This window comes from Canis aureus, chromosome 20 (assembly GCF_053574225.1).
Source record: "Canis aureus isolate CA01 chromosome 20, VMU_Caureus_v.1.0, whole genome shotgun sequence".
NCBI classification, from domain to species: Eukaryota; Metazoa; Chordata; class Mammalia; order Carnivora; family Canidae; genus Canis; species Canis aureus.
In genome coordinates, this window is record NC_135630.1 from 45,160,052 (window position 1) to 45,186,347 (window position 26,296).

Here is a 26,296-nt window from a genome sequence, read left to right on the forward strand (position 1 = left end):
ACATCTATAGATCAGTCAAATTCTGGACACAACTAGGGGATGCTGTAGTCACTGTAGCTCAATTAGCTGTTAAGCAGGATACTTTCACATTTACCTGGATATTTATCATTGCCAAATTCTTGATTCCCTTTTGAGTATGTTTTCCTCTGTTAGCACTTTCTTTCAGCCTGAAATTTTTCCCTTAACATTTTTTTTTTTTTTAAGATTTATTTATTTGAGGGAGGGGCAGAATCTTCATGCAAAATCCCTGCTGAGTGAAGAGCCCAGTGCAGGGTTCTGTCTCATGACTCAGGAGAACGTGACCTGAGCTGAAACCAGGCGTCTACATTGACTGAGCCACCTAGGCACCCCTTGCTTATTAGCATTTTGTTACACAGCTCTTCTGGCAAAATACTTCTCTTTGTCTCTGAAAAATAAAAATGTCTGTTTTATCTTCATTCTAGAAGGATATTTTTGCTGGATACAAAATCTGGGGTTTCCAGGTTTTTTTGTGGGGGGGTAGGGACCTTTTAAGGATCTTCTGGTCTCCATAGTTTTCTGATGATAAGTTTCTGTCCGTAGCAGTGTTTCCCCATATATGGAATGTATTGCTTTTCTCTCTGCTTTCAGGATTTTCTCTTTGGTTTTCAGCAGTTGACCATAATATGCCTATGCGTTTCTCTTTGTGTTTATTCTGCTTGAGGTTTACTGAACCTCTTAAGTCTGTAAGTATATGACTAGCTAAATTTGAAGAATTTGGAACCATTATTTATTAAAATATTTTTCTCTTTTTCTGTTACCTTGCTGGAAATAATTACATGTATGTTAGGCTTCTTGATATTATCCAACAGATTGACTTCTTTTTTTTTTCTCTTCTTTAGATTGGATAATCTTTTTGATCTATAAACACATTGACCTTTCTTTATCATCTCTCTCTGTTCTTAAGCCCATTTAGTGAATTGTTATTTTGTTTTTAAGATTTTTATTTCTTAAGTAATCTCTACACCTTTACACCTGGGGTGTAATGTTCTCTCCTAACTGAGCCAGCCAGGTGCCCCCAGTGAATTTTTATTTTAGATAAAATTAGGTAATACATTTATAATAAATATATTAGCTTTTAGTTATATATAACTTTTTTAAGTTAACCATTTTTTAATAGACTTTTAAATTTTATTTTATTTTTATTTATTTATTTTTTTAATTTTATTGATTTATTCATCATAGTCACAGACTGAGAGAGAGAGAGAGAGAGGCAGAGACACAGGCAGAGGGAGAAGCAGGCTCCATGCAGGGAGCCCGACATGGGACTCGATCCTGGGTCTCCAGGATCGTGCCCTGGGCCAAAGGCAGGCACCAAACCGCTGCGCCACCCAGGGATCCTATTTTTATTTTTTTAGAGAGGGAGAACTTGTGCAAGTAGGGGAGGGAATGAGAGAGAGAATCTTAAGCAGTCTCCATACCCAACATGGAGCCCATGTGGGGCTTGATCTCATGACCCTGAGATCATGACCTGAGCCAAAATCAGGAGTGAGACTAAGTGACCCAATAGGGTTGTTTTAGGGCAGTTCTAGGTTCACAACAAAATTAAGAGGAAGGTACAGATTTCCTATTTTCTTCCTGCTCCACTATCTACATCCTCCACCAAAGTGGTACATTTATTATAATGAATCCATATTTGACACATCAAGCAGAGTTCATAGATTACATTAGAGTTTTCTCTTGGTATTGTACATTCTATGAGTTTAGACAAATGTATAATGACATGAATCCATCGAAATAGTATCAGTACAGCACAAAATATTTTTACTGCCCTAAATGTCGTTCTCTGTGCTCTGCCTGTTCATTCTCACTGATCTTTTTACAGTCTCCATAGTTTTGCCTTTCTCAGAATGTCATATAGTAGTCTTTTCTGATTGGCTTCTTCCACTTAGTAATAGGCATTTAAGCTATCTTCCCTGTCTTTTCATCACTTAATAGTTCATTTCTTTTTATTCCATTGTCTAGATGTACCATAGTTTACTAACTCATTCACTCAATGAAGGACATCTTGGTTTCTTCCAAGTTTTAGCAATTATGAATAAAGCTGCTGTAAGAATCTGTGTGCAGGTTTCTGTGTGAACATAAATTTTTTTACTTCCTTTGAGTACGTACCAAGGTTGTGATTGCTGGGTTGTGTGCTAAGAATATGTTTAATTTTATAAGAAGCCACCAAGGTGTCTTCCAAAGTGCTGGTACCATTGTGCAGGTAAAATAATTCTGGATTTTCTTATTCTTCCTTCCATCTCCCTTTCCTCTTCTAAGTTTTTACTTTGAAATAATTTGACTCACAAAAAAGTTATAGTAGTTATCCTCAGTCCATGAGTACCTTTTACCATCATTTTATTCAACTTATTTTTTTTTTGTTTTAAAGATTTTGTTTATTTATTCATGAGAGACACAGAGAGAGAGGCAGAGACACAGGCAGAGGGAGAAGCAGGCTCCATGCAGGGACCCCATGTGGGACTTGATCCCGGGTCTCCAGGCTCACGCCCTGGGCTGAAAGCGGCGCTAAACCACTGAGCCACCTGGGCAGCCCTCAACTTATCTTTTAATTCATTTCATTTTTCTTTATTTCATTGAGTTATAATGGCTACTTTAGAGTCCCTTGTCTGATATTTCCAGAATCTAGCTCATCTCAGGGTTGGTCTTTGTTTACCTTTTCTCCAGAGAGTGGGTTACATTTTCCTGTTGGATCATGGTATCAAGACATTTTGGATTGTATCTTGTACATTGTTGTAGACACTCTGGATTGTGTTATATTCTTGCAAACAGTGTTGATGCCTTTGTTTCAGTAGACACGTATTTCAGTTCATACTCAGGTATGAATAGAGCTCTAATCTTAATTCTTTGTAGTTTTTTTTTTTTTTACTTCATTATGGAAAATTTCAGACTTATACAGAAGTAAGGAAAATAGTAAAAGAAATACCATGAACCCACTATCTTCAACTTCTGCTAACTCATGGCCAGTGTTGTTTCATCAGTGCCTTCTACTCTTTTCCTCACTTATTATTTAGAACAAATCTTAGGCATTATATAATTTCATTTTTTTTTAGGATGTCCGTTTCATTATTTTATTTTATTTTAGATTTTATTTATTTATTTTGAGAGACAAAAGGAGAAAGCATGAGCCAGGGGAGGAGCAGAGAGAGAGGGAGAAGCAGACTCCCTGCTGAGCAAGGAGTCCAATGCAGGAATCTATCTTAGGACCCTGGGAGCATGACCCAAACCCAACTTCCTGAGCCACCCAGAGGCTGGAGTTTCATTTTATTTTTATTTATTTATCTATTTTTTATTTTTTAAGTTTTATTTATTTATTTGTGAGAGACACAGAGAGATAGAGATTGAGAGAGAGAGAGAGAGAGAGAGAGAGAAACATAGGCAGAGACACAGGCGGAGGGAGAAGCAGGCTCCATGCAGGGAGCCCAACGTGGGACTCAATCCTGGGTCTCCAGGATCATGCCCTGGGCTGAAGGTGGCATTAAGCCGCCGAGCCACCTGGGCTGCCCTCATTTTATTTTTAAATAAATGCTAATGCTCAGATTAGCATTGGAGAATGTGTAGAAGATCCATTTTTTAAACGTTAATTTCATTTTAACTAATGAGTTAATTAAAATAGGTAAGACATTCACTTGGTCCAAAATTCAAAAATGTAAAAAGGACATCCTATCCCTCAGGCACCCGACTCTAGTCCACTAATGTTCCAGTTCTTTTTTTTTTTTTTTTTTTTATTTATTTATTTATGATAGTCACAGAGAGAGAGAGAGAGGCAGAGACATAGGCAGAGGGAGAAGCAGGCTCCATGCACCGGGAGCCCGACGTGGGATTCGATCCCGGGTCTCCAGGATCGCGCCCTGGGCCAAAGGCAGGCGCCAAACCGCTGCGCCACCCAGGGATCCCTAATGTTCCAGTTCTTTTGTGGCCATTCAGAAATATTTTATGCACATGCAACAAGTAGGTTTAACTTTTTTGCCCCCCACCCCCCATTTAGCCAACCAGTAGTGTACCATAGACACTATCTTGCTTGCTTTTTTTTTTCTTAAACATATTTTCTCAGACATTTCACACTGACAAGGAACTTCCTCTTTTTTTAATGACTTAATATTTTATTGTATATTGTAGGAGGATTTATTTAGCCTGTCCCTGTTGATGAGTAGTAACATTATTTCCATACTTTGTAATTTCAAATAAAACTAAAATGAACAGCTTTCTGCCTCCAGTATTTCATACATTTGAATAAATACCTATCTAGTAAATCTTGAAAACTAGTTCACTTTTTGTCATCAATATTCATTTGCTTGGGGCACCGGGGTGGCGCAGTGGTTGAGTATCTTTGGCTCAGGTTGTGATCCGGGGGTCCTGGGCTCAAATCCCATGTCAGGCTTTCTGCAGGGAGCCTGCTTCTCCTTCTGCTATGTCTCTGCTTCTCTCTCTGTGTCTCTCCTGAATAAATAAAATCTTTAAAAAAAAATTTCATTTGCTTTCTCCATGTAATCATTTTAGTTTTGAACTTAAAACAGTCAAAAGTGAATTCTAGAGTTCGGAGTCATAGAATTTTTTTAGAAAGAAGAGATTGACCCATGTGTGTGCAAAAGTTCTAAAATACTTCCTTTTTAAAATATTAATATATAAAAGATGAGAACTAACTCAACTTTATTTATTTATTTAGTAGGCTCCATACCCAGTGTGGAGCCCAACTTGGGGCGTGAACTCATGATGAGCTGAGGTCAAAAGTCTGTCACTTAACCAACTGAGCCATGTAGGTGCCCCTAAAAGTTGAGAACTTTAAAAAAATAGCCACAATATTGTCATCCCTTAGGAAATCTAGAAGGTTAACAGTAATTCCTTTTTATCATTATCTAGTCAATATTTACATTGCACAAAATGTTTGTTTGGAGTCCATTATATTGCTATTGATTGATGAGTTGTTGTTTTTTTTTGAGTATTTAGATTCCCATTCTCACTGGATTTTCCTGTAGCTTCCCACAGTCTGGATTTCACTGCATTCTTTTTTTAAGTTTTTATTTTAATCACCCAGTACTCATCACAAGCGCACTCCTTAATATCCCTGTCACCTATTTCATCCATCCCTCATACCCATCCACTTCCCCTCTGTTAACCATCAGCTCTCTACAGTCTGTTTCTTGGTTTGTTTCTCTTTTCTCCCTTTGCTCATTTGTTTTTCTTAAATTCCCTATATGAGTGAAATCATTTGGTATTTGTCTTTGGCTGACTTTATCACTTAGCATTGTAAGTGGCTCCATCCATGTAGTTGTAAGTAGCAAGATTTTATTCTTTTTTATGGCTGAATAATATTCTGTGGTGTTTATATACCCCATCTTCTTTATCCATTCATCATTCAGTGGACACTTGGGCTGCTTCCATAATTTGGCTGTTGTAAATACTTCTATAAACATAGGGTTGCATGTACACCTTTGAATTAGTGTTTTTTATGTTCTTTGGGTAAATACCCAGTGGTGTGATTGCTGGATTATTGGTTAGTTCTATTTTTAACTTTTTGAGAAATCTCCATACTGTTTTCCAGAGTGGCTGCACCAGTTTACATTCCCACCAACAGTACAAGAGGGTTTCCCTTTCTCCACATTCTTGCCAACACTTCTTAATTTTAGCCATTCTAACAGGTGTGAAGTGGTACCACATTGTAGTTTTGCATTTCTCTGATGATGAAAAGATGAGTATCTTTTCATGTATGTGTTGATAATCTATCTGGTTGTCTTCTTTGGAGAAATGTCCATTCATATCTTCTGCCTATTTTTAAATTGGATTATTCATTTTTGGATGTTGAGGTTATTTTCTTTAAGATTTTATTTATTTATTAGGATTTCTATATATTTAGAGAGAGAGAGCATGCGAGTGCAGGGAGGAGCAGAGACGGAATGAAAGAGATGAGCAGACTCCTTGCTAAGTCCAGAGCCCAGTGCAGGGCTCAACCCCATGACCCTGAGACCATGACCCAAGCCAAAATCAAGAGTCGGACGCACAATTGACCAAGCCACCCAGGTACCCCTAAGGTTTTATTTTTACGTAATCTCCATACCCTACATGGGGCATTAACTCACAACCCCAAGATTAAGAGTCACGTGCTCCACCAAAGAGCTAGTCAGGCACCCCATAGATGGTGAGTTTTGTAAGTTCTTTATATATTTTGGTTACTAACCCTTTATTATATATGTCACTTACAAATATCTTCTCCCATTCCAGAAGGTGCCTTTTAGTTTTGTTGATTATCTAGTTTGCTGTACAGAGTTGTCCCAATAGTTTATTTTTGCTTTTGTTTCCCTTCCCTCAGGACACATATCTAGAAAGATGTTGTTACAGTTGATATCAGAGAAACTACTGCTTGTGCTGTCTTCAAGGATTTTTATGGTTTCAGGTCTCACATTTGGGCCTTTAATCCATTTTGACTTTATTTTTGTGTATGGTGTAAGAAAGTGGCCCAGTTTCATTTTTTTGCGTGTAGCTGTCCAGTTTTCCCGGCACCTTTTGTTGCAGACTCTTTTTTTCATTGCATATTCTTTCCTACTTTGTTGGAGATTAATTGACCATATAGTTGTGGCTTTATTTTTGAGTTTCCTTTTGTGTTCTGTTGATACTTGTGTCTACTTTTGTGCCAGTACTATACTGTTTTGATTACTGCAGCTTTGTAATATAACTTGAAGTTCATCATTGTGATGCCTCCAGCTTTGCTTTTCAAGATCACTCTTAGCAACTCTGGGGGGTTTTGTGGTTCCATACAAATTTTAGGACTGTTCATTCTAGTTCTTTGAAAAATGCTGTTGATGGGATCCCTGGGTGGCGCAGTGGTTTGGCGCCTGCCTTTGGCCCAGGGCGCGATCCTGGAGACCCGGGGTCGAATCCCACGTCGGGCTCCGGGTGCATGGAGCCTGCTTCTCCCTCTGCCTGTGTCTCTGCCTCTCTCTCTCACTGTGTGCCTATCATAAATAAGTAAAATAAAATAGAATAAAATAAAAATTTAAAAAAAAAAAAAAAAGAAAAATGCTGTTGATATTTTAATAGAGCTTATATTAAATGTATAGATTATTTTGGGTACTACAGACATTTTAACAATATGTGTTCTTCCAGTCCATGGGTGTAGTTCAATGTCTTTCCATTTCTTTGTGTCCTCTTCACTTTCTTTCTTTCTTTCCTTTTTTTTTTTTTTTTTTTTAAAGATTTTACGTATTTATTCATGAGACACATGAGAGAGAGAGGGGCAGAGACACAGGCAGAGGGAGATGCAGGCTCCATGCAGGGAGCCCGATGAGGGACTCAATTCCGGGACTCCAGGATCACGCCCTGGGCTGCAGGCAGGTGCTAAACCGCTGATCCACCCAGGGATCCCCTCCTCTTCACTTTCATCAGTGCTTTATAGTTTTCAGAGTACTGGTCTTTCACCTCTTTAGTGACACCTAAATTCCTAGGTGTCTTAGTATTTTTGGTCTAATTGTAATGGGATTATGTTCTTAGTTTCTCTTTCTGCTCCTTCGTTATTGGTATATAGAAATTCAGATTTCTGTGCAATGGTTTTGTTACCTGTGACTTCATTGAATTCATTTATCAGCTCTAGCGGTTTTTTGGTGGAGTCTGTAGGATTTTCTCTGTGTAAAATGTCATCTGTAAATAGTGAAAGTTTTACTTATTTCGAGCCATTTTGATCCTTTTATTTTTTGTTGTCTGATTGCTGTGGCTAGGACTTCTAATGCTATGTTGAATAAAGGTGATGAGAGTGGACATCCTTATCTTGTTCCTGACCTCAGTTTTTTCCCCATTGAGGGTGATGTTAGCTGTGGATTTTGTATGGCATTCATTATGTTGAGGTATTTTCTCTCCAGACCTACTTTGTGGAGGGTTTTTGTCATAAATGGATGTTATGCTTTGTCACATGTTTTCCCTGTCTATTGAAATGATCATATGGTTTTTATCCTTTTTCTTATTGATGTGGTATATCATGTTGATTCATATATAAATATTGAGCCACACTTGGAACCCATGAATAAATCCCATTTGTTTGTGGTGATTGATTTTTTTTTAAAGTAAACTCTACCCAGTATGTGGAACTTAAGCTAGACCCCAATATAAGAGTCACATGCTCTACCAACTGAGCCAGCCAGGCACACCATGGTGAATGATTTTTTTTTTTTAATGTATTGTTGGATTCAGTTTGATAGTATTTTGTTGAGGATATTTGTGTATGTGTTCATCAGAGATACTGTCCTGTAGTTTCCTTTTTGTGTGTTGTCTGGTTTTGGTATCGGGGTAATGCTAGCCTCATAGAATGATTTTGGAAGTCTCCCCCCACCCCCTTTTTTTTCCTTGTTTTTGGAAATATTTGAGAAGAACAGCTACTAACTTCTCTTTAAATGTTTGATAGATGGGCAGCCCCGGTGGCTCAGTGGTTTAGCACCGCCTTCAGCCCAGGGCATGATCTTGGAGACCTGGATCGAGTCCCATGTTGGGCTCCCTGCATGGAGCCTGCTTCTCCCTCTGCCTGTGTCTCTGCCTCTCTCTCTGTGTGTCTCTCATGAATGAATAAATAAAATCTTTAAAAATGAATGAATGAATGTTTGATAGAATTTGTCTGTTGAGCCATCTGGTCCTAGACTTGTTTCTTGGGAGTGTTTTGTTTACTGATTCAATTTCTTTGTTGGTAATTGGTCTGTTCAAATTTTCTGTTCTTGTTTCTGATTTGGTAGTTTATATGTTTCTAGATGTTTATCCATTTCTCCTAGGTTGTTCAGTTTGTTTTCATATATTTTATTACAGTATTCTCTTAAAATTGTATTTCTGTGGTGTTTATTTCTCTTCTCTCGCTTTGTTAAATCTATTTATTTGAGTCCTTTCTCTTTTTTTTCTTTTTAAGTTTGCCCAGAGGTTAATCAATTTTATTCTTTTCAGAGAACCAGATCCTGATTTTATTGATCTGCTTTTAATGTTTTTTAGTTTCTATTTCATTTATTTCTGCTGTACATTATTTCCTTCCTTCTGATTTTAGACTTTGTTGGTTCTTTTTATAGCTCTTTTATGTATAAGGTTAGGTTGTTTGAGATGTTTCTTGCTTCTCCAGTTAGGCCTGTGTTGCTATAAATTTTCCTTTTAATACTGCTTTTGCTGCATCCTAAAGGTTTTGATCTAGTGTGTTTTCATGTTCATTTGTTTCCATGTACTTTTTATTTCTTCTTTTATTTCCTGATTTGACCATTCATTGTTTAGTAGCATATTATTTGTGGTCTTTTCAGATTTTTTTTTTTAAGGAGTTCCCACTTATTTATCCATGAGAGACCCAGAGAGAGAGAGAGAGAGAGAGAGAGAGAGAGAGAGAGGGGCAGAAACACAGGCAGAGGGAGAAGCAGGACCCTCCCAGGAAGCCCAATATGGGACCCAATCCCGGGACCCCAGTATCACGCCCTGAGCCAAAGGCAAATGCTCAGCCACCGAGCCACCCAGGCGTCCCTTTCCAGATTTTTTCTTAATGGTTGACTTCTTGTCTCATAGTGTTGTGGTCACACAAGATGCATGGTATGACTTAAATGTTTTTTAATTTTTTGAGGCTTGTTTTGTGGCTTAATATATGATCTTCTCTGGAAAATATTTAAAAAGAATGTGTTTCCTGCTGCTTTAGGGTGAAATGTTGACATATCTGTTAATCCATTTGGTTCATTGGGGTGTATGTGCCCCCTTTTAATGACTGTTTTCGTATTATTTGGGTAAATATCTAGTAGTACAGTTGCTGAGTAGTAGGATAGTTCTGTTTTTGACTTTGCGAGGAACCTCCATATCAACACTGTCCAAATTCCCAAAATATGGAAAGAGCCCAAATGTCCATCGATGGATGAATAGATAAAAAAGGGAGCAACCCGGGTGGCTCAGTGGTTTAGTGCCGCCTTCAGCCCAGGGCCTGATCCTGTATACCCGGAATCCAGTCCCACTTTGGTCCCCGCATGGAGCCTGCTTCTCCCTCTGCCTGTGTCTCTGTCTCCCTCTCTCTCTATCTCTCTGTGTCTCTCATGAGTAAATTTAAAAAATTTTTTTTAAAAATGATGCGGTATTACATACACACACTGGAATATTACTCAGCTGTCAGAAAGAATGAAATCTTGCCATTTGCAAAAACATGGATGGAACAAGGGTTGCTAGAGGGGAGGTGAGGGGGGAAATAGGTTAAATGGATGATGGGCATTAAGAGGACACTTTTTGTAATAAGCACTGGGTGTTATACCAGGTGATGAATCACTAAATTCTACCCCTGAAACTTAACACTATACCATGTTAACTAACTAACTAACTTGAATTTAAATCTTCAAGATGAAAAAAATCCATCTGATTCAGTGTGTCATTCAATGCCATTGTTTCCTTACTGATGTTCTGTTTAAATGGTCTGTCCATTGATACAAGTGTGAGGTTCAAGTCCCCTATGATTATTGTATTATTGATTATTTCCTTTATGTTTGTTATTAACTTTTTTATGTTTATGGGTGTTTCCATGTTGGGTACATAAATATTTACAATTACTATATTTTCTTGTCGGGTCATTCCTTTTATTATTATATAGTGTCCTTCTTTGTGTTGTTACAGTCTGTATTTTAAAGTCTGTTTTATTTTGTCTGATGTAAGTATTGCTACTTTAGCTTTCTTTTGACATCCATTTGTGTGATAAATGTTTCTTCATCCCCTTACTTTCAGTGTGGGTATAGTTAGGTCTAAATTGAGTCTCTTGTAGGCAGTATATAGATAGGTCTTTTTTTTTTTTTTTAAGATTTTATTTATTTATTCATGAGAGACAGAGAGACAGGTAGAGACAGAGGAAGAAGCAGGCTTCACACAAGGAGCCTGATGTGGGACTTGATCCCAGGATTCCAGGGTCACACCCTGAGCTGAAAGCATACGCTCAACCTCTGAGCCACCCCAGTGTCCCAAGATGGGTCTTTTTTTTAATCCATTGTCACTCTGTGTCTTTTGATTGGGGTTTAATTTTTTTTTTTAATTTTTATTTATTTGTGATAGTCACAGAGAGAGAGAGAGAATGAGGCAGAGACACAGGCAGAGGGAGAAGCAGGTTCCATGCACCGGGAGCCCGATGTGGGATTTGATCCCGGGTCTCCAGGATTGCGCCCTGGGCCAAAGGCAGGCACCAAACCGCTGCGCCACCCAGGGATCCCTGATTGGGGTTTTAGTCCATTTACATTCAAAGTAATTATTGATAGACATTTTTTTTTTTTTTTGCCATTTTATTACTTGTTTTGTGGTTGATTCTTGAAGATTTTCTCTGATCCTTTATTTCATGGTTTGCTGATTTTCTTCAGGGATATATATATAGGATTTCTTTGTTTTTATTTTTTACATATTTATCAGTGGTTTTTGGTTGGTGTTTTTTTTTTTTTTTTTTTTAAGTATTTTTATTATTCATGAGAGACACACAGAGAGAGAGACAGGCAGAGACACAGAGGGAGAAGCAGGCTCCATGCAGGGAGCCTGTCATGGGACTTGATCCCAGGTCTCCAGGATCATGCCCTGGACTGAAGGCGGCGCTAAACCACTGAGCCACCCAGGCTGCCCTGGTTGGTGGTTTCCATTAGATTGTATGTAACATTTTGTGTATATAGTAGTCTGTATTAAGTTGATGGTGATTAAGTTTGAACCAGTTTTACTCTCCATGTTTTAGATATATGGTGTCATATATTTTACATCATTTTTTTGTGTGAGTTCCTTGACTGATTTTTTTAAAGTAAATACTCATTTTCACTGTTTTTGTGTTTCCTGCCTTCATATTGTCATTTTTAGTCTAAGTTCTTTCTACTTAGAGTCCCCTTAAATATTTCTTGCAGGGCTGATATAGTAGTTACGAGCTCCTTTAGTTTTTGTTTGTCTGAGACACCCTTTATCTCTCCTTCTATTTTAAATGATAGCCTTGCTGGATAGAGTATTCCTGGCCTTGCTGGATAGAGTATTCCTGGCTTCAGGTGTTTCCTATTCAGCACTTTGACTATGTCATATCACTCCTTTCTGACTTGCAAAGTTTCTGGTGAAAAATCCACTGATTGCCAAATAGTGTTTCCTTGTATGTAATTGTCTTCTTTTGTCTTTCTGCTTAATATTTTTTCTTTTTTTTTTTTTCTTTTTTTAAGATTTTATTTTTTGGACAGCCCTGGTGGCTTAGCAGTTTAGTGCCACCTTAGGCCAGAGCCTGATCCTGGAGACCAGGGATCGAGTCCCGTGTCAGGCTCCCTGCATAAGCCTGCTTTTCCCTCAGCCTGGGTCTCTGCCTCCTTCTCTCCCTCCCTCCCTCTCTCTCTCTCTCATGAATAAATAAAATGTTTTTAAAAAAATTTATTTTTTAGTAATCTCTACTCCCAATGTGGGGCTCAAACCAACAACCCTGAGATCAGAAGTCACACACTCCATTGATTGAGCCAGCCAGACATCCCTTAATATTTTTTGTTACTATACTTTGCCATTTTAATTGCAATATGTCTGGTGTGGATCTGCTTTTATTGATTTTGTTGAGGGTTCTCTATGTGTCCTAGATCTGGATATCTGTTTCCTTCCTCAGATTTGGGGACTTTTCAGCTATTATTTCTTCACGTAAATTCTCTGCCCTCTGTTCTCTCCTGGGACCCCTGTGATACAAAGGTTATGTTTGATGTTGTCCCTGAGTTCCTAAGTCTGTTCTTGCTTTGCATAATTCTTTTTTCTTGCTTTTGTTCAATTTCATTACTTTCCATTACTCTTGTCTCCTAGGTCATTAATTCATTCCTCTGCTTCTTCCAGCGTGCTATTCATTCCATCAAGTGTGTTTCTCATTTTGTTTATTGAGCCATTTTTCTCTGCTGTTATTTCTTACCTCTGTGTTAATGGTCAGTGATGTCTTCTTTTCTCAAGTCCAGTGAGTATTCTTATCATTGCTTTAAATTCTCCATTAAGCATGTTCCTTATATCTATTTTGCTTAGATCTCCAGCTGTGGCCTTGTCCTGTTCTTTCATTTGGACACATTCCTCTGTCTTCACATTTTGTCTAAGTCTCTGTGCCTGTTTTTGTGTGTTAGGAAAGTATGCTACATCTGTTTTTGAGGGTTATGGTTTAATGAAGAAGAGGTCCTGTAGTGCCCTGCAGTGGAGTGTGTGCTTTGTGCGCTCTACTGTTGTATCCTGGCTGTGTTATGCATCAGGCCACTTGTCTGCAGATGCTGTTTTTGTCTCTTTGTTTGTTGTGGACGGAGTTTGGTCCCTGGGCTGTAAGTGGCATATTTTAACTAGGTGTGCCCTGGTCTGCTTATGAAATGCAACCTGTCACCACTGGTGCCAGAATTGAGGCCTCACTATATTCCCTGAGTTGGGAGATATGCTGTGAGCAGGGATTTAAGCTGGTCTTTTGGGGGAGGGGGCTAACCATGCTGAGACTGGGGCAAACATGACTGGGAAGGGTAGTTTTTCCAGAGCATGAGGGAAGCAGTTAGGTAGCAAGTGTGGGTTCTTTGGTACTTCCTGCTTGTGGCTTCTATGCTGAAGGGTGAGAGAGGGAAATGGCACAGGCCAGTTTTTTGTTTCTGGAGAGGTCTCCCTCTCAGTGCTGCTTCTCTGGGACAGGATCTGAGATAAGCAACAGAACTCCCCACTGTGTGCCCCAGGCACTCTCCAGATCACTATTTCCATGCTGCATGTCTTTGGGCTGTTTGCCCTGCTTTTTCTCCCAGGGCAGCTCCAGAGTCCTCTGAGCTCTCAAAGCCAGGCACACTGAACTTTAAAACTCCAAGCTTTAAGCCCCACTAGTTAGAAGAACTCATGACACTTGGGCCCCCCTTGCTTTCCAAGGCATTTGCTTTGAGGACTCATCTTCCCCCAGCTGTCTCTTGTCTTGTTTCTTGCCCTTCTCCATAACCACAGTCCTGTCCCCACCTCAACATCCATCATTTGTTTCTCTTCCAAACTGTATCTCTGCATTTCTTCTTGGATGTGGCTTTTCTACCTTTAGTTGTGGAGTTTGTTCTGCCAATCTTCAGGTGGATTTCTGGTGTATTTAGGATGATTTGAAAGCTATCTATTTGTATTTGTGGGATGAGGCAGTCTAGGGTCCCCCTACTTCACTGCCATCTTCCCCTCCACCTGGATTTTGCTGCATTCTTATGGTATTATGTAAATATTCCTCAGTAGCTCAATGGTTGAGCATCTGCCTTCAGCTCAGGCTGTGATCCCGGGATCCAGGATTGAGTCCTGCCATTGGGCTCCTTGCAGGGAGCCTGCTTCTCCCTCTGTGTCTCTCATGAATAAATAAATAAAATCTTTTAAAAAATACATTTAATACACCTAAATTACTGAATATCATAGCTTAGTCTAGCTGACTTTAAACATGCTCAGAACACTTATAGTAGCCTATAGTTGGGTGAAATCACCTAACACAAAGCCTATGTTATGATGAAGTGTTGATTCTCCGATGTAATTTATTGACTAATGACTGTATTGAAAGTCAAAACAGAATGGTTTTATGGGTACAGATTGATCCGCGTATGTTATTTGTTTGTCCTTGTGATTTTGTGGTTGGCTGAGAGCTGCTACTGTCCATTATCACAAGACAGTTCCATAGTACATGTCTGTAGCACAGAAAAAGATCAAAATTGGAAGTATGGTTTCTAGAATGTGTATCACTTCTATACCATCATAAAGTTGAAAAACTGTAAGGCCAAACCATAGTTAATTTGGGGACCATCTAGTACTAGTGTAGATACAAATAACTTCTCTAAGGAATCACTCTGGTCTGCAGAAGCAAATCACTTGGGGCAGTGTAAGTCTAGAGTAATACCCAGGATCATGTGTGGCTGTGGCTACTCTACTGGATGGCATAGATACTGGACAGCAGTGCTCTAGAGTGAATACCTATGATCAGTCATGCTTACTCTACTTTTGTTATATTTCCCTCCTGCCAGAATAACACTTCATGTTTTACCTTTGACCCTGACTTTGGTGGCCCTCAACAGGGTAACTGCCTCATTTTGCACTTATTCACTGTTGTGTCCAGATCCAAATGCTAGAATTAGTAATTGCTTCTTTCTTTCTCTCTCTCCCTCCCCCCGCCACTCCTTCTCTACCCCTCTTTCCCCCCTCTCCCTCTCATTGTGGGGCTCAAACTCTCAACCCTGAGATCAAGAGTTGCCTGCTGTAGCAACTGAGCCTACCAGGTTCCCCAGTAATAACTCATTTCTTACCTTCATTTTTAGGAAACAATTGTAATGTTTAAGAAGATTAACAAATAAAACACAAAACATTTATACCTTTTAAAAACCAGCATTAAATACATTACTCTTTTCATTTCTTTTTATTAAATAATTAAGGAGGAGAAAGTTCAGGCCATGCCAATCTGTCTCAGGAGCCTGGTGGATGTTCAAATCAGAGACCTACGGAGGACCTCACTGTCAGAGTGGAAAGGTTTGCTCTAATTTTTGCAAGTAGTATTTTTAAGAGAGTGGTTTTCAGTTATTTCATTAATTTGAGTAAAAGTTAATTTGAATAAAACTTCATACAAATAAAGTTTCAGAATCTTCAATTGAAATTTTTTATTACCTGACCAACTTGTTTATATACATAAAGACTATATTCTACAAGAAAGTTGGATATCTCTGAAGTCATCAGTCAGCTTTAAGTCTGATCACCCTCCTAAGAATCTCTTTTTTCACTGGTTTTTGGTACGTGTGTTTCTGTCATTTCTACTTTTAACCCTCTATACCATAGAATAGTAAGTTCCAGATGTGAAGAACTTGAACTACTTTTATGACTGTACTGAGCCTTGGTTTTGCATAAGTGGGTATCTATTAAATGTCATGTTATTAGTTCTAATAATCAGACACAGATTTCTGACTTTTTGTGGTTTGTAGTTTAGTATTTTTAATAATACAGAAACTACCAAATTAAAGTTCTGTATATTATGATTCTTAAGTTATATGAATATTTTTTTAATCCTGACCTGAAACCCCCTAGTGTTATATGAAAGTTAAGAAAATTCCTTAGACTTGCCAGTTTTTTATTCATACAGATGCTATGGGGAAACAAGTTTCAAAATGATTACTGACATTGGCTCTTTGGGTTCACTCATGACTAAGAATCAGCTTTGTTTCAGCAAAACCTAGATTCTGATGGTTCATCGTAGGAGTCCGGGCAGGGCCAGGATCTTAAGCTGAGAAGGATGGATCTGCTCACAGTGGTGAGAAGTGGTAGAAGGCTCAGAACTTCTAACAGCAGCAAACCAAAGTTCCCAGTGGCTCATCCTCTTTGTTTCATTCTGTTTTGCCAGCACCAAGTCCACCACTAGGCATCTTTATTTGTACCAACTTGGGGTGAAGTGACAATAAAAGATTAGAAAGGGATTTAGAGAACTGGGAATGAGAAGACACACTGCAAGTAGCCCTTTATTGTAGGGTGTGCTTATGTGCTCTTTAATTGCAATGTGAAAGGGGAGTTTGTGTTGTTTCATAATAGCCTCCATTTTTAGGTAAGAGAGTGTCTGCCCATGTCTGCCTGCATGACATGTCTACAAACAGAATATAATATACCATCTTTAATTAAAGGATAGTTATATGTATATATATATTGATGTATATAGTATGAAAGACAGTTTAAGACATAGAACAAAATGTTTCTATGAAAGGAAAATTAGGCATTTTTTCTTTGCTTTGTTCTGAGGTTGCCAAACTATCTTCATTGAGCATTATTAAGTATTTTATAATTAGTAAATCAGAACAAAGTGGATCTACAAGTTGTTTAAGATCCTTAAACTGAAAAAACTTCAAAGCACTCTTGAAGATACATACATGTATATATTTTTTAAACCATATACTGTTAGAACCTGTTATATGAAATGTATGTGGATTAGGGCCTTTTAAAAAAGGATGCTAGTGTTGAAGTTGGATGAAATGTTGGCATACTTAACTAATGAAACACTTTTCATTGGGAAGTAACTGTTATCTGTTTAAACAACTTCTGAAAAATACAGGTCATATAGTTAAAATCATAAAAGCATTACAAATTGTTGCTGAGATTAATTTATCAAACTCAACTAACCAATAAAGCCTAGGTCCTAATATAGATTAATTCATACTCTATGGTTCTGTATTTTATTCATCTGAGTTGTACTTAATTAGGATTTTATTTCTTTAATGGAATCGGATTCCTTGACATTGAAACTAAAAATAATAACCTGTATAATATTCCTTTCCCAAATGACCTCTTAGCTCATCATTTATACCCTTCAGATGACCTTCATCCGCACCATCCTTTTTCATAGACTCTAGTGTTTATGCCTTTGACTCACCTATCCTCTGCAGGTTATTTGACTCTGAAACCCTAATGTAACTGCTAGTTTCCCTGTCTCACAGAACTGAGCTACAGTGGTTTTTCATAGCCCAAATAAATTTGACCCATCAAATGGCATAATCTGATATTTATAGGATTTTGTCATACTAACCTCTGCAAAGCAAAATTTATGTATTTTTTTCTAACTGTGATGATATTTTAAAATTTCTGTGCTACAGATTAAAAACTCAGCCTTAAAATTTGGCAGGTTGGATTATTAAATAAAGGATTCTCACCTTCCTCTCAAGCTGTAACATCTGTTTCCAGAGACAAAGTTTATGGAAATTAAGTACTTTCCACTACATCTTGGAGGTTTTTTTTTTTTTCCCCTAATCTGGCTTCAAGGAAACGTAGTTTTGTTAGGGGGAAAGGTGACTAAACCTAATTGATGTCAGCTCAGAAACTCATCTTGTCCTATACATATTAAGAAAAAAAAAATCTATCTTAAATCGTCTTTTCAAGAAAGTAAACTTGATGTTTTAAGAAACAGATTGATGATTTGTAATTTTGAGATCTCCATTTTTCTTCCTAATAGTAATTAAAATATATACAATGTTTTGTTTTCAAAGCCAAAAATGTGGAATTAGAATCTTTATTATTTTTTTTAAATATGTCCAATGTGGGATTGAACTCAAAACCCTGAGATCATACCAACTAATCCAGTCAGGTGCCCCTGAAATTTGAATCTTTTAGCGTCTCACATGAAAAGATACATCTTTTACTTAAATTTTGCTTATGTTTTTATGTCATATTTAAAAAGTGGCAGAAATCTCTGGGAAAGATAATACATGTAATCATTTAATTGTACCATCATTTCCAACCTAATTTGGGAAAGGTTTCAAACCTCAAAAAGTTGAAGGAATAGTATAGCGACCCTTTTTTTTTCCCCCAATTTATTTGAAAGTTGCAGGCATCGTTTTATTTTACCCTAAATACTTCAGTGTATATCTTCTAAGAATAAAAACTTTGAGGTTTTTTTGGTTCTGAGCAGGGGCTACAGTCTAGGAAGGGGTCTGGGAGTCTGTACCTACTAATTCATGCCTACCCTATGGCTCAGACCAATGAAAACCATATAATATTTGATTCCCAAATGTGGGAGTGATGAAACAAATGAAAACAATTCAAAGATCCATCAACAGAATGAATTGGTCAAATAACAGAATATTATGCAGCAGCATTCATTTGGGGAGCTATGATGAATAGGGCTGCTATATGAATATTCTTATACATATCTTGATGGATGTATCTTTTAGGTATATTTGCAGGAGCAGAAAAGGGCCATACATACTTGCCAGTTATCCAGAGTGGTACCAATTTATCACTCTGCTCAGCAGGAAGACATTTTGTGGATCCTTTTTTTCCCCTGTGTTACAGTTCATATCTCTTATTCTTTTTTGATGCACATATGGCTATAGATTTGCTAGTGACATCCTCTTCGTTCTTTGATGTATGTCCCCATCATTCTTTGAGCACTCCCTTGATTTCTGGCTCATATTGTTTGACTAAGTTTAGCAGATACTTACACCAGTATAACTGAAATTCCTCTGAGATCGTACCTTTAATGATTAAAAATTGAGATAATTTACATATCACAAAATTGGATTTTAATGTATGCACTAGGTTGTACAGTCATTAATTACTACTGTCTCCTTTCATAATTGTTAGTTTTTAATTGATGACCTTACAGTTGGGAATCAGTTTTGGTATTATCAGTTTTTATAAATGTTTGGTATAATCAGTTTTTATAAATGCTAACCTTCAATTTCTTTGCTTTTACTTTTAACAACTTGTGCTATGTTGCTGTTTACCTCTGTGTAAGGGGGAAAGCATTTGTACCTCATTAAATTATGTACTTATTGAAGATGGTTATGTATATTTTTAAATCAATATCAGATATATTGGTAGGGGGAAGGAGAACTAATGGTTAAGTAGGAGGTGGAACTAGGCTTCTTATAGGCTCCCACTCACTGATTATGGATTTCTCTTGGGGCCAGCAGCCAGGCAGATGAGTTGTTGCTTTGCTCTAAGGTGCTTTTTTTGTTTGTTACTTTGTTTCCCAGTTGTTTCAGCAAAAGGAATCTCCTAGATGTTTTTTATTTTATTTTTATAAATATAAATAATAAGTATTATTTATTATTATTTTAATAAGATGTATCTCCATTAATGTACTACTTTTTACATACAGACTCACTAAAAAACTCGAGGAAAGGAGAGAAGAGAAAAGGAAAGAGGAGGAACAGGTAAAATTTATGTGTATCATCATTTTACTCTTCCATTAAGTGAGGGAATGTTTGACTCCATACTCAATTTGGCAGACCTAGGATGGCTTCCTGTTTTCAGTTGACTGTTGCAGCACAGTGAAGGGAAGTACTTGGCTTCCGTAGTAGGACCATTTTTCTGCTTTATTGAAAATTGCTAGGAATAAGTTGGCCCATCTTTTTCCCTCTACAGTGAGTCTTTTACAGTAAGAAGAAAGGGAATTGAATTAAAATTGTATGAATTTGATGCAGATGAAATTCTTAAGTGCCTTTTTTATGCAAAATAAATTTGTAGATTTTGCTGAATTTTTCCTCTGATGTTTCCACATTCTGGTGCACCATTTATGAGGTTCGAATATCAGAAAGTTATCAGTTCTTTATGCCAAAGAAATGTCTGCTTTGTGTCCTTAGAGGGTAACATTTACTTTACAAACTGAAGACCTGTAATTCTTTTTTCAAATTACATCATAACCTTAATAGAAACACTAGCTAAGAATTTTTTAAGTTGACAGATGTTCGACCATTAACCCATGCTGTTATAAATTCTTCTAGACCCTTACATTTTATGAAGTTATTTAATTCCTTTTAGCTGTGCCCCACAACCAGCTTTCCCTGCATATAAAATAATTTCTAAGGCAGATTATTAAGTTGTCTTTGAGCTCATAAGACTTACTTTTTCTTAATTTAGAGAGAAATAAAGAAGGAAATTGAGAGGAGAAAAACTGGGAAGGAAATGTTGGATTATAAAAGAAAACAAGAAGAAGAACTAACAAAAAGAATGTTAGAGGAAAGAAACAGAGAAAAGGCAGAAGATAGAGCTGCTCGAGAGCGTATAAAACAACAGATTGCATTGGTGAGTAATAAGTTTATTTTTAATGCTTGACTCTAGTGCAATTGTTTTTCTACACTCAGTGATTTTTTGGTTTACTACTAGGCCATGCACACAAAAATAGTAAATTTTAGTGACTCATATAGTACCAATTTTCAGCTTCCTTTTAGTAGAAATTATATATTAAAATATAGTTGAGCACCCAGATGGCTCAGTCAGTTAAGCGGACAACTCTTAATTTCAGCTCAGGTCATGATTTCAGGGTTGTGAGATTGAGCCCTCTGTTGGGCTCCGAGCTGGGTGTGGAGCCTGCTTAAGATTCCCTCTCTCAGGGTAGCCTCAGTGGTTTCGCACCCTCTTCAGTCCAGGGCATGATCCTGGAGACCCAGGGGATCGAGTCCCTCGACCCGTGGGATCGAGTCCCACATCGGGCTCCCTGCATGGAGCCTGCTTCTCCATCTGTGTCTCTGCTCTGCCCCCCCCGCACCCCCCCATCTCTCATGAGTAAATAAATAAAATATTAAAAAAAAAAAAATTCCCTCTTTCCCACTGCCGCTCCCCCTCTTCCAAAAAAATATAAAATATAATTAAGATTAAAGTTGAGGGGGTGCCTGGGTGGCTTAATCTGTTAAGCAACTGCCTTTGGTCATGATCCCAGGGTCCTGGGATGGAGCCCAGCATCAGGCACCCTGCTCAGTGAGAACTTGCTTCTCTCTTTCCCTCTGCCTCTCCCCTCAACTTGTCTCCTCCTGCTGTCTCTCTCGTAAATACATGAAATCTTTTTTTTTTTTTTTTTTTTATCATGAAATCTTAAAAAAAAAATTGGGGGGGGGGGCATGCCTGGGCAGTTCAGTCAATTAAGTGGCGAACTCTTGATTTTGGCTCAGATCATGATCTCAGGCTTGTGAGATCAAGCCATATGTTGGGCTCCATGCTGGACTTAGAGCCTGCTTTTAAGACACTCTCTCTCCCTCTGCCCCTTACCTCCTCTAAAAATAAATTTATTTATACATATTATATACATATATATTTATATATCTTTATATATACTTATATATATTTATATATACACACATGTGTATATACACATTAAAAATTGAAATTGGATAAAGAAGTTATGGTGTATATGTACAACGGAATATCATTATTCTTCCATAAAATGAATGAAATCTTGCCATTTACAATAACTTGGATGGAGGTAGAGAGTATTACGCTAAATGAAATAAGTCAGTCAGAGGAAGACAAATACCATATGATTGCACTTATATCTGGAGTTTAAGAAACAAAACAAATGAGCAAAGGATAAAGAGAAACCAAGAAGCAGACTCTTTATATAGTTAAGAGAACACAGTGATGGTTACCACAGGGGATGTGGTGGGGGAATGGGTGAAATTAAGGAGTGCACTTTTCGGATGAACACCAAGTGGTGTATGGAATTGTTGAGTCACTATATTGTACACTTGAAACTAATATAACAATGTATGTTAATTATACTGAAATTAAAACAAAAACTTGATAAAAGATTAAAATTGATTTTTTTCTAAGTAATTTTTCTCTATGTTATGAATTTATCAGTAGTCAAAAGATAGTTTTCAAAAATTCTCTAGGGATGTGAGGATGATCTGGCTGCCACATCTGTCATGCCATTGATTGCCAGGGTTGGTTTGACATGAACTGGCTGGGGAACATGTCCCCTTCCTCTCACTGCTCCATGTGTGTCCCTGCTGAAACTGCACTCCCCTGCTAAAGCGTCTAAACAAGCTCTCAAGGTCCATTTATCAGAGAATGTAGTTAGGCTTTTAAGACTCAAATACATCCAGATGAGGTGCTGTATATGGCACTCTGCCTTTCTTTTAAAAAAAAAGAAATCCCTAGAAAAGTAAGGAAGTGGTTACATAGCATTCTTCTATTCTTCTGTAGTCACAACTGTTCTTTTTTGGGACATTCAGAACATTAAGACAAATCAAGTTGGAAGTTAGGATGGCTTTACAACAACTGCTTTTAGAATTAAGCAGTTGTAATACATATGAAAGCCATGTCAACCTTAATGTTCTTCATTTGTTTAGGCAACAAATATTTATTACCTACTGTGTGTTAGACTTTTTTCAGGCTCTGATGATACAATAGTAACCAAAGTCAAGTCCTTGTTTGTTTAATAAACAACTCTCTAGTCTCTGACAGTTAATAAAACTAAAAAGTAACAGATTCAGAGTAATAAAGTTTACAGGTGGCTTTAAGAATCTCATGTACAGGATCCGTGGGTGGCGCAGCGGTTTGGCGCCTGCCTTTGGCCCAGGGTGCGATCCTGGAGACCCGGGATCGAATCCCACATCGGGCTCCCGGTGCATGGAGCCTGCTTCTCCCTCTGCCTGTGTCTCTGCCTCTCTCTCTCTCACTGTGTGCCTATCATAAATAAATAAAAATTAAAAAAAAAAAAAAGAATCTCATGTACTTTTATGTTTGTTCCTTGTGTTTAGAAATGTGTGAACAGATCATTCTAGTAATGAAAGATAATTGGTGTCTAATACCTGTTTTAAAGGACCGTGCGGAGAGAGCAGCTCGTTTTGCAAAGACAAAAGAAGAAGTAGAAGCTGCTAAAGCTGCTGCTTTGCAGGCCAAACAGGCAGAAATGGAAGTCAAAAGGGACTCTTCTACAAGAGAAAGAAGGTACTTTATTTCCTGCTAAATTATATGTGTGTACGAGGCCGCTGAGAAGAACAGCAGTCGTGAGCTGCTTTTTAACACTGTTGTGTGCTGTGGCTATAAGTAGTTCCAATAGGACGTAATGACCAGTGTGGCAGTTGCCAGTGGTATTTGTCATTGAATGTGAATGTACAGTGTAACAGTACTAAATAAATCACTTCTTTTTTTTTTTTTTTTTTTTAAATAAATCACTTCTAAAAGAAAGTTCAAGGGATCCCTGGGTGGCGCAGTGGTTTAGCGCCTGCCTTTGGCCCAGGGAGCGATCCTGGAGACCTGGGATCGAATCCCTCGTCGGGCTCCCGGTGCATGGAGCCTGCTTCTCCCTCTGCCTATGTCTCTGCCTCTCTCTCTCTCTCTCTCTCTCTCTCTTTCTCTCTCTGTGTGTGTGACTATCATAAATAAATAAAAATTTTTAAAAAAAAGATTTAAAAGAAAGTTCAAGAAATCAATTTTCAGGGGATCCCTGGGTGGCTCAGTGGTTTAGCACCTGCCTTTGGCCCAGGGCGCGATCCTGGAGTCCTGGGATCGAGTCCCATGTCAGGCTCCTGGCATGGAGCCTGTTTCTCCCTCTCCCTGTGTCTCTGCCTTTCTCTCTCTCTCTCTCCCTCTCTCCCTCCCTCCCTCTCTCTCTCTCTCTCTCTGTCTCTCTGTGTGTCTATCATAAATAAATAAATCTTTAAAAAAAAAGAAAGAAAGCAATTTTCAAAAGACAGAAAACACATACATTGAAATGATGTATTAGGATTCTTTAGTTGTGAGAATCTCAGGTCAAATAAGATTAAGCAAAAGAAAGAATCCATTGGCTCTGCAGTTGGGATTTCCATTGATGGATTTTGTTTAGACATAGCTAGGTCCAGGGATTTAAAAGATACCATTTTTTCCCTTTTTCTCTCTTTTAATCTCTTGGGTTTTTTTTTTTTTTCCTGTTTTAGCTTCATTCTCAGAGAAACTTTTATGATGAGATCAGGTGAACCCAGGGCCTCTTGGCATCTTTAGAATCTTGAGCCCCCTGATCCCAGAGAGGAAGAACTCTCAAAGCCCATATCATCCACTGAGAATTCTGATTGGCCTTATTTGGCTGATGTGGCCACCTTCAGATCAATCCCTGAATCTGCTTAAATTGGCTCCTGGTTGGAGGAGTTGACATGCCCACTTCTGTGGTGAGGAGGTGGGGAAAATGTTACTGCTAATCATATCAGAATGAATGACAGGTGACAGGGATAAGACAGTTCCAGAAACAAAAATATGTTGTAAAGACAAAAATAGGATTTCCAGTACATCCTAGTTGGATTATGTTTAGTATTTTCTGTACTTTTTTTTCTGAAGTAAAAAAAGAGCGAGAGAGCGAGAGAGTGTGCATGCATGAGCGGGGCTGGTTAGGGGCAAAGGGAGAGGGAGAAGCAGACTCCCTACTAAGCAGGGAGCCAGATTTGGGGCTTGATCCCAGGACCTTGAGATCATGACCAGAGCTGAAGGCAGATTCCTAACCAACTAAGCTACCTACATGCCACTGTACTTTTCTATATTTTCTATATTGGAAAATCAACAAGCATTACTTTTGTAATTAGAAAAACTACTGTTTTATTTTGTTTTTTTTTTTTAAGTTTTCACTTTTAAGTAATCTCCACACCCAATTTGAGGCTCGAACTCAAAACCTAAGATCAAGAGTTGCATGCTCACATATTAAGCCAGTCAGACACCACAGGAAAACTTTTTATCTTTCTTATTTTTTCAATTTTTATTACATTTATTTTATAATCATGATTTCTCAGTCCTTATTTAGTTGATAGAGTTTGGGGAATTAAATACTCCCTTTTTTGTTGCATATGTACTAGTGGAGGAAGGAGGAAGAGAATATGAGAGAAAAAGCAAAGGGTATGGGGAGCCGAAGGGTGAAGTTAAAGGAGACAGTAAATGTTTATATGAACCTTTCTGTCAGCAGTACCAACCAATGAAGGACAGAGTTCACAAAATAAATTAAAACTCCTTTTTAAAAACTATTTTCCAGAGCAGCCTGGGTGGCTCAGCGGTTTAGTGCCACCTTCAGCCCAGGGCGTGATCTTGGATACCCGGGATCGAGTCCCATGTCAGGCTCCCTGCATGGAGCCTGCTTCTCCCTCTGCCTGTGTCTCTGCCTTTCTCTCTCTCTCTCTCTCTGTCTCTCATGAATAAATAAAATCTTTAAAAAAAAATAAATAAATAAAAACTATTTTCCAAAAGTAATAAAATATTTAAGATTATATTTAATGAAAGTGTAAGACTTTGTGAATGAGAAAACATTTTGAAACAACACAAATGTAAATACTGGGAAAGACTTTTGTTTTCATAGATCAAAGGACTTAATATTGTTAGGATGGCAGGATGCCTGGGTGGCTCAGCGGTTAAGTGTCTGCCTTTGGCTCAGGTCATGATCCTGGAGTCCTGGGATTGAGTCCCACAGCGGACTTCTTCAGAGAGCCTGTTTCTCCTTCTGCTTATGTCTCTGCCTCTCTCTCTCTCTCTCTCTCTCTCTCTCTCTCTCTCTCTGTGTCTCTCATGAATAAATAAATAAAATCTTTAAAAAATATGTGTATTGTTAGGATGGCAATACAAAAAGGGCTTAAGAGGTGAAAAGAAAAAAAAAAAGAGGCAGTACTCCCCAAACTGATATGTAGATTCAATACAATCCTTGTTAAAATCCCAGGTGATTTTTATGCCAAAAATTTTGCGTAAAAAATTCATACAGAATTGCAAGGGACCCAGAATATTCAAAATAATCTGGAAGAACAAAGTTGGAAGACTTTTAATTTTAAAACAAAAGATAAGAGTAACCAAGGCAATGTGTTATTAGCATAAGGCATAAGCAGAATTGGCATTGGCATAAGCAGAATTGAGTCTCTAGAAATAAACCCATGCGTTTCCCCAATATTTATAGTAGAAATGTCCACAATAGCCAAAATATTGAAAGAGCCCAGATGTGCATTGACAGGTGAATGGATAAAGCAGATGTGAATACATATACAATGGAGTATTACTCAGCCATCAGAAAGAATGAAATCTTGCCATTTGCAACAACATGGATGGAACTAAAGGGTATTATGCTAAGTGAAATAAGTCAGAGGAGGACAAATACTATATGATTTCACTTGAATGTTGA

At 37.9% G+C, this 26,296-nt stretch overlaps 1 protein-coding gene across 3 annotated transcripts in view; it reads left to right on the forward strand.

The window, feature by feature from the left end:
- Positions 1-26,296, forward strand: part of UBXN4 (UBX domain protein 4) — a 48,364-nt gene that overhangs the window by 12,470 nt on the left and 9,598 nt on the right. For all 3 annotated transcript variants that reach the window (XM_077861528.1, XM_077861529.1, XM_077861530.1), the window contains exons 6-9: positions 15,357-15,450; positions 19,556-19,610; positions 20,317-20,481; positions 22,997-23,124. In XM_077861528.1, coding sequence (XP_077717654.1) covers positions 15,357-15,450; positions 19,556-19,610; positions 20,317-20,481; positions 22,997-23,124 — 442 coding nt within the window. The remainder of the gene's footprint in view (positions 1-15,356; positions 15,451-19,555; positions 19,611-20,316; positions 20,482-22,996; positions 23,125-26,296) is intronic.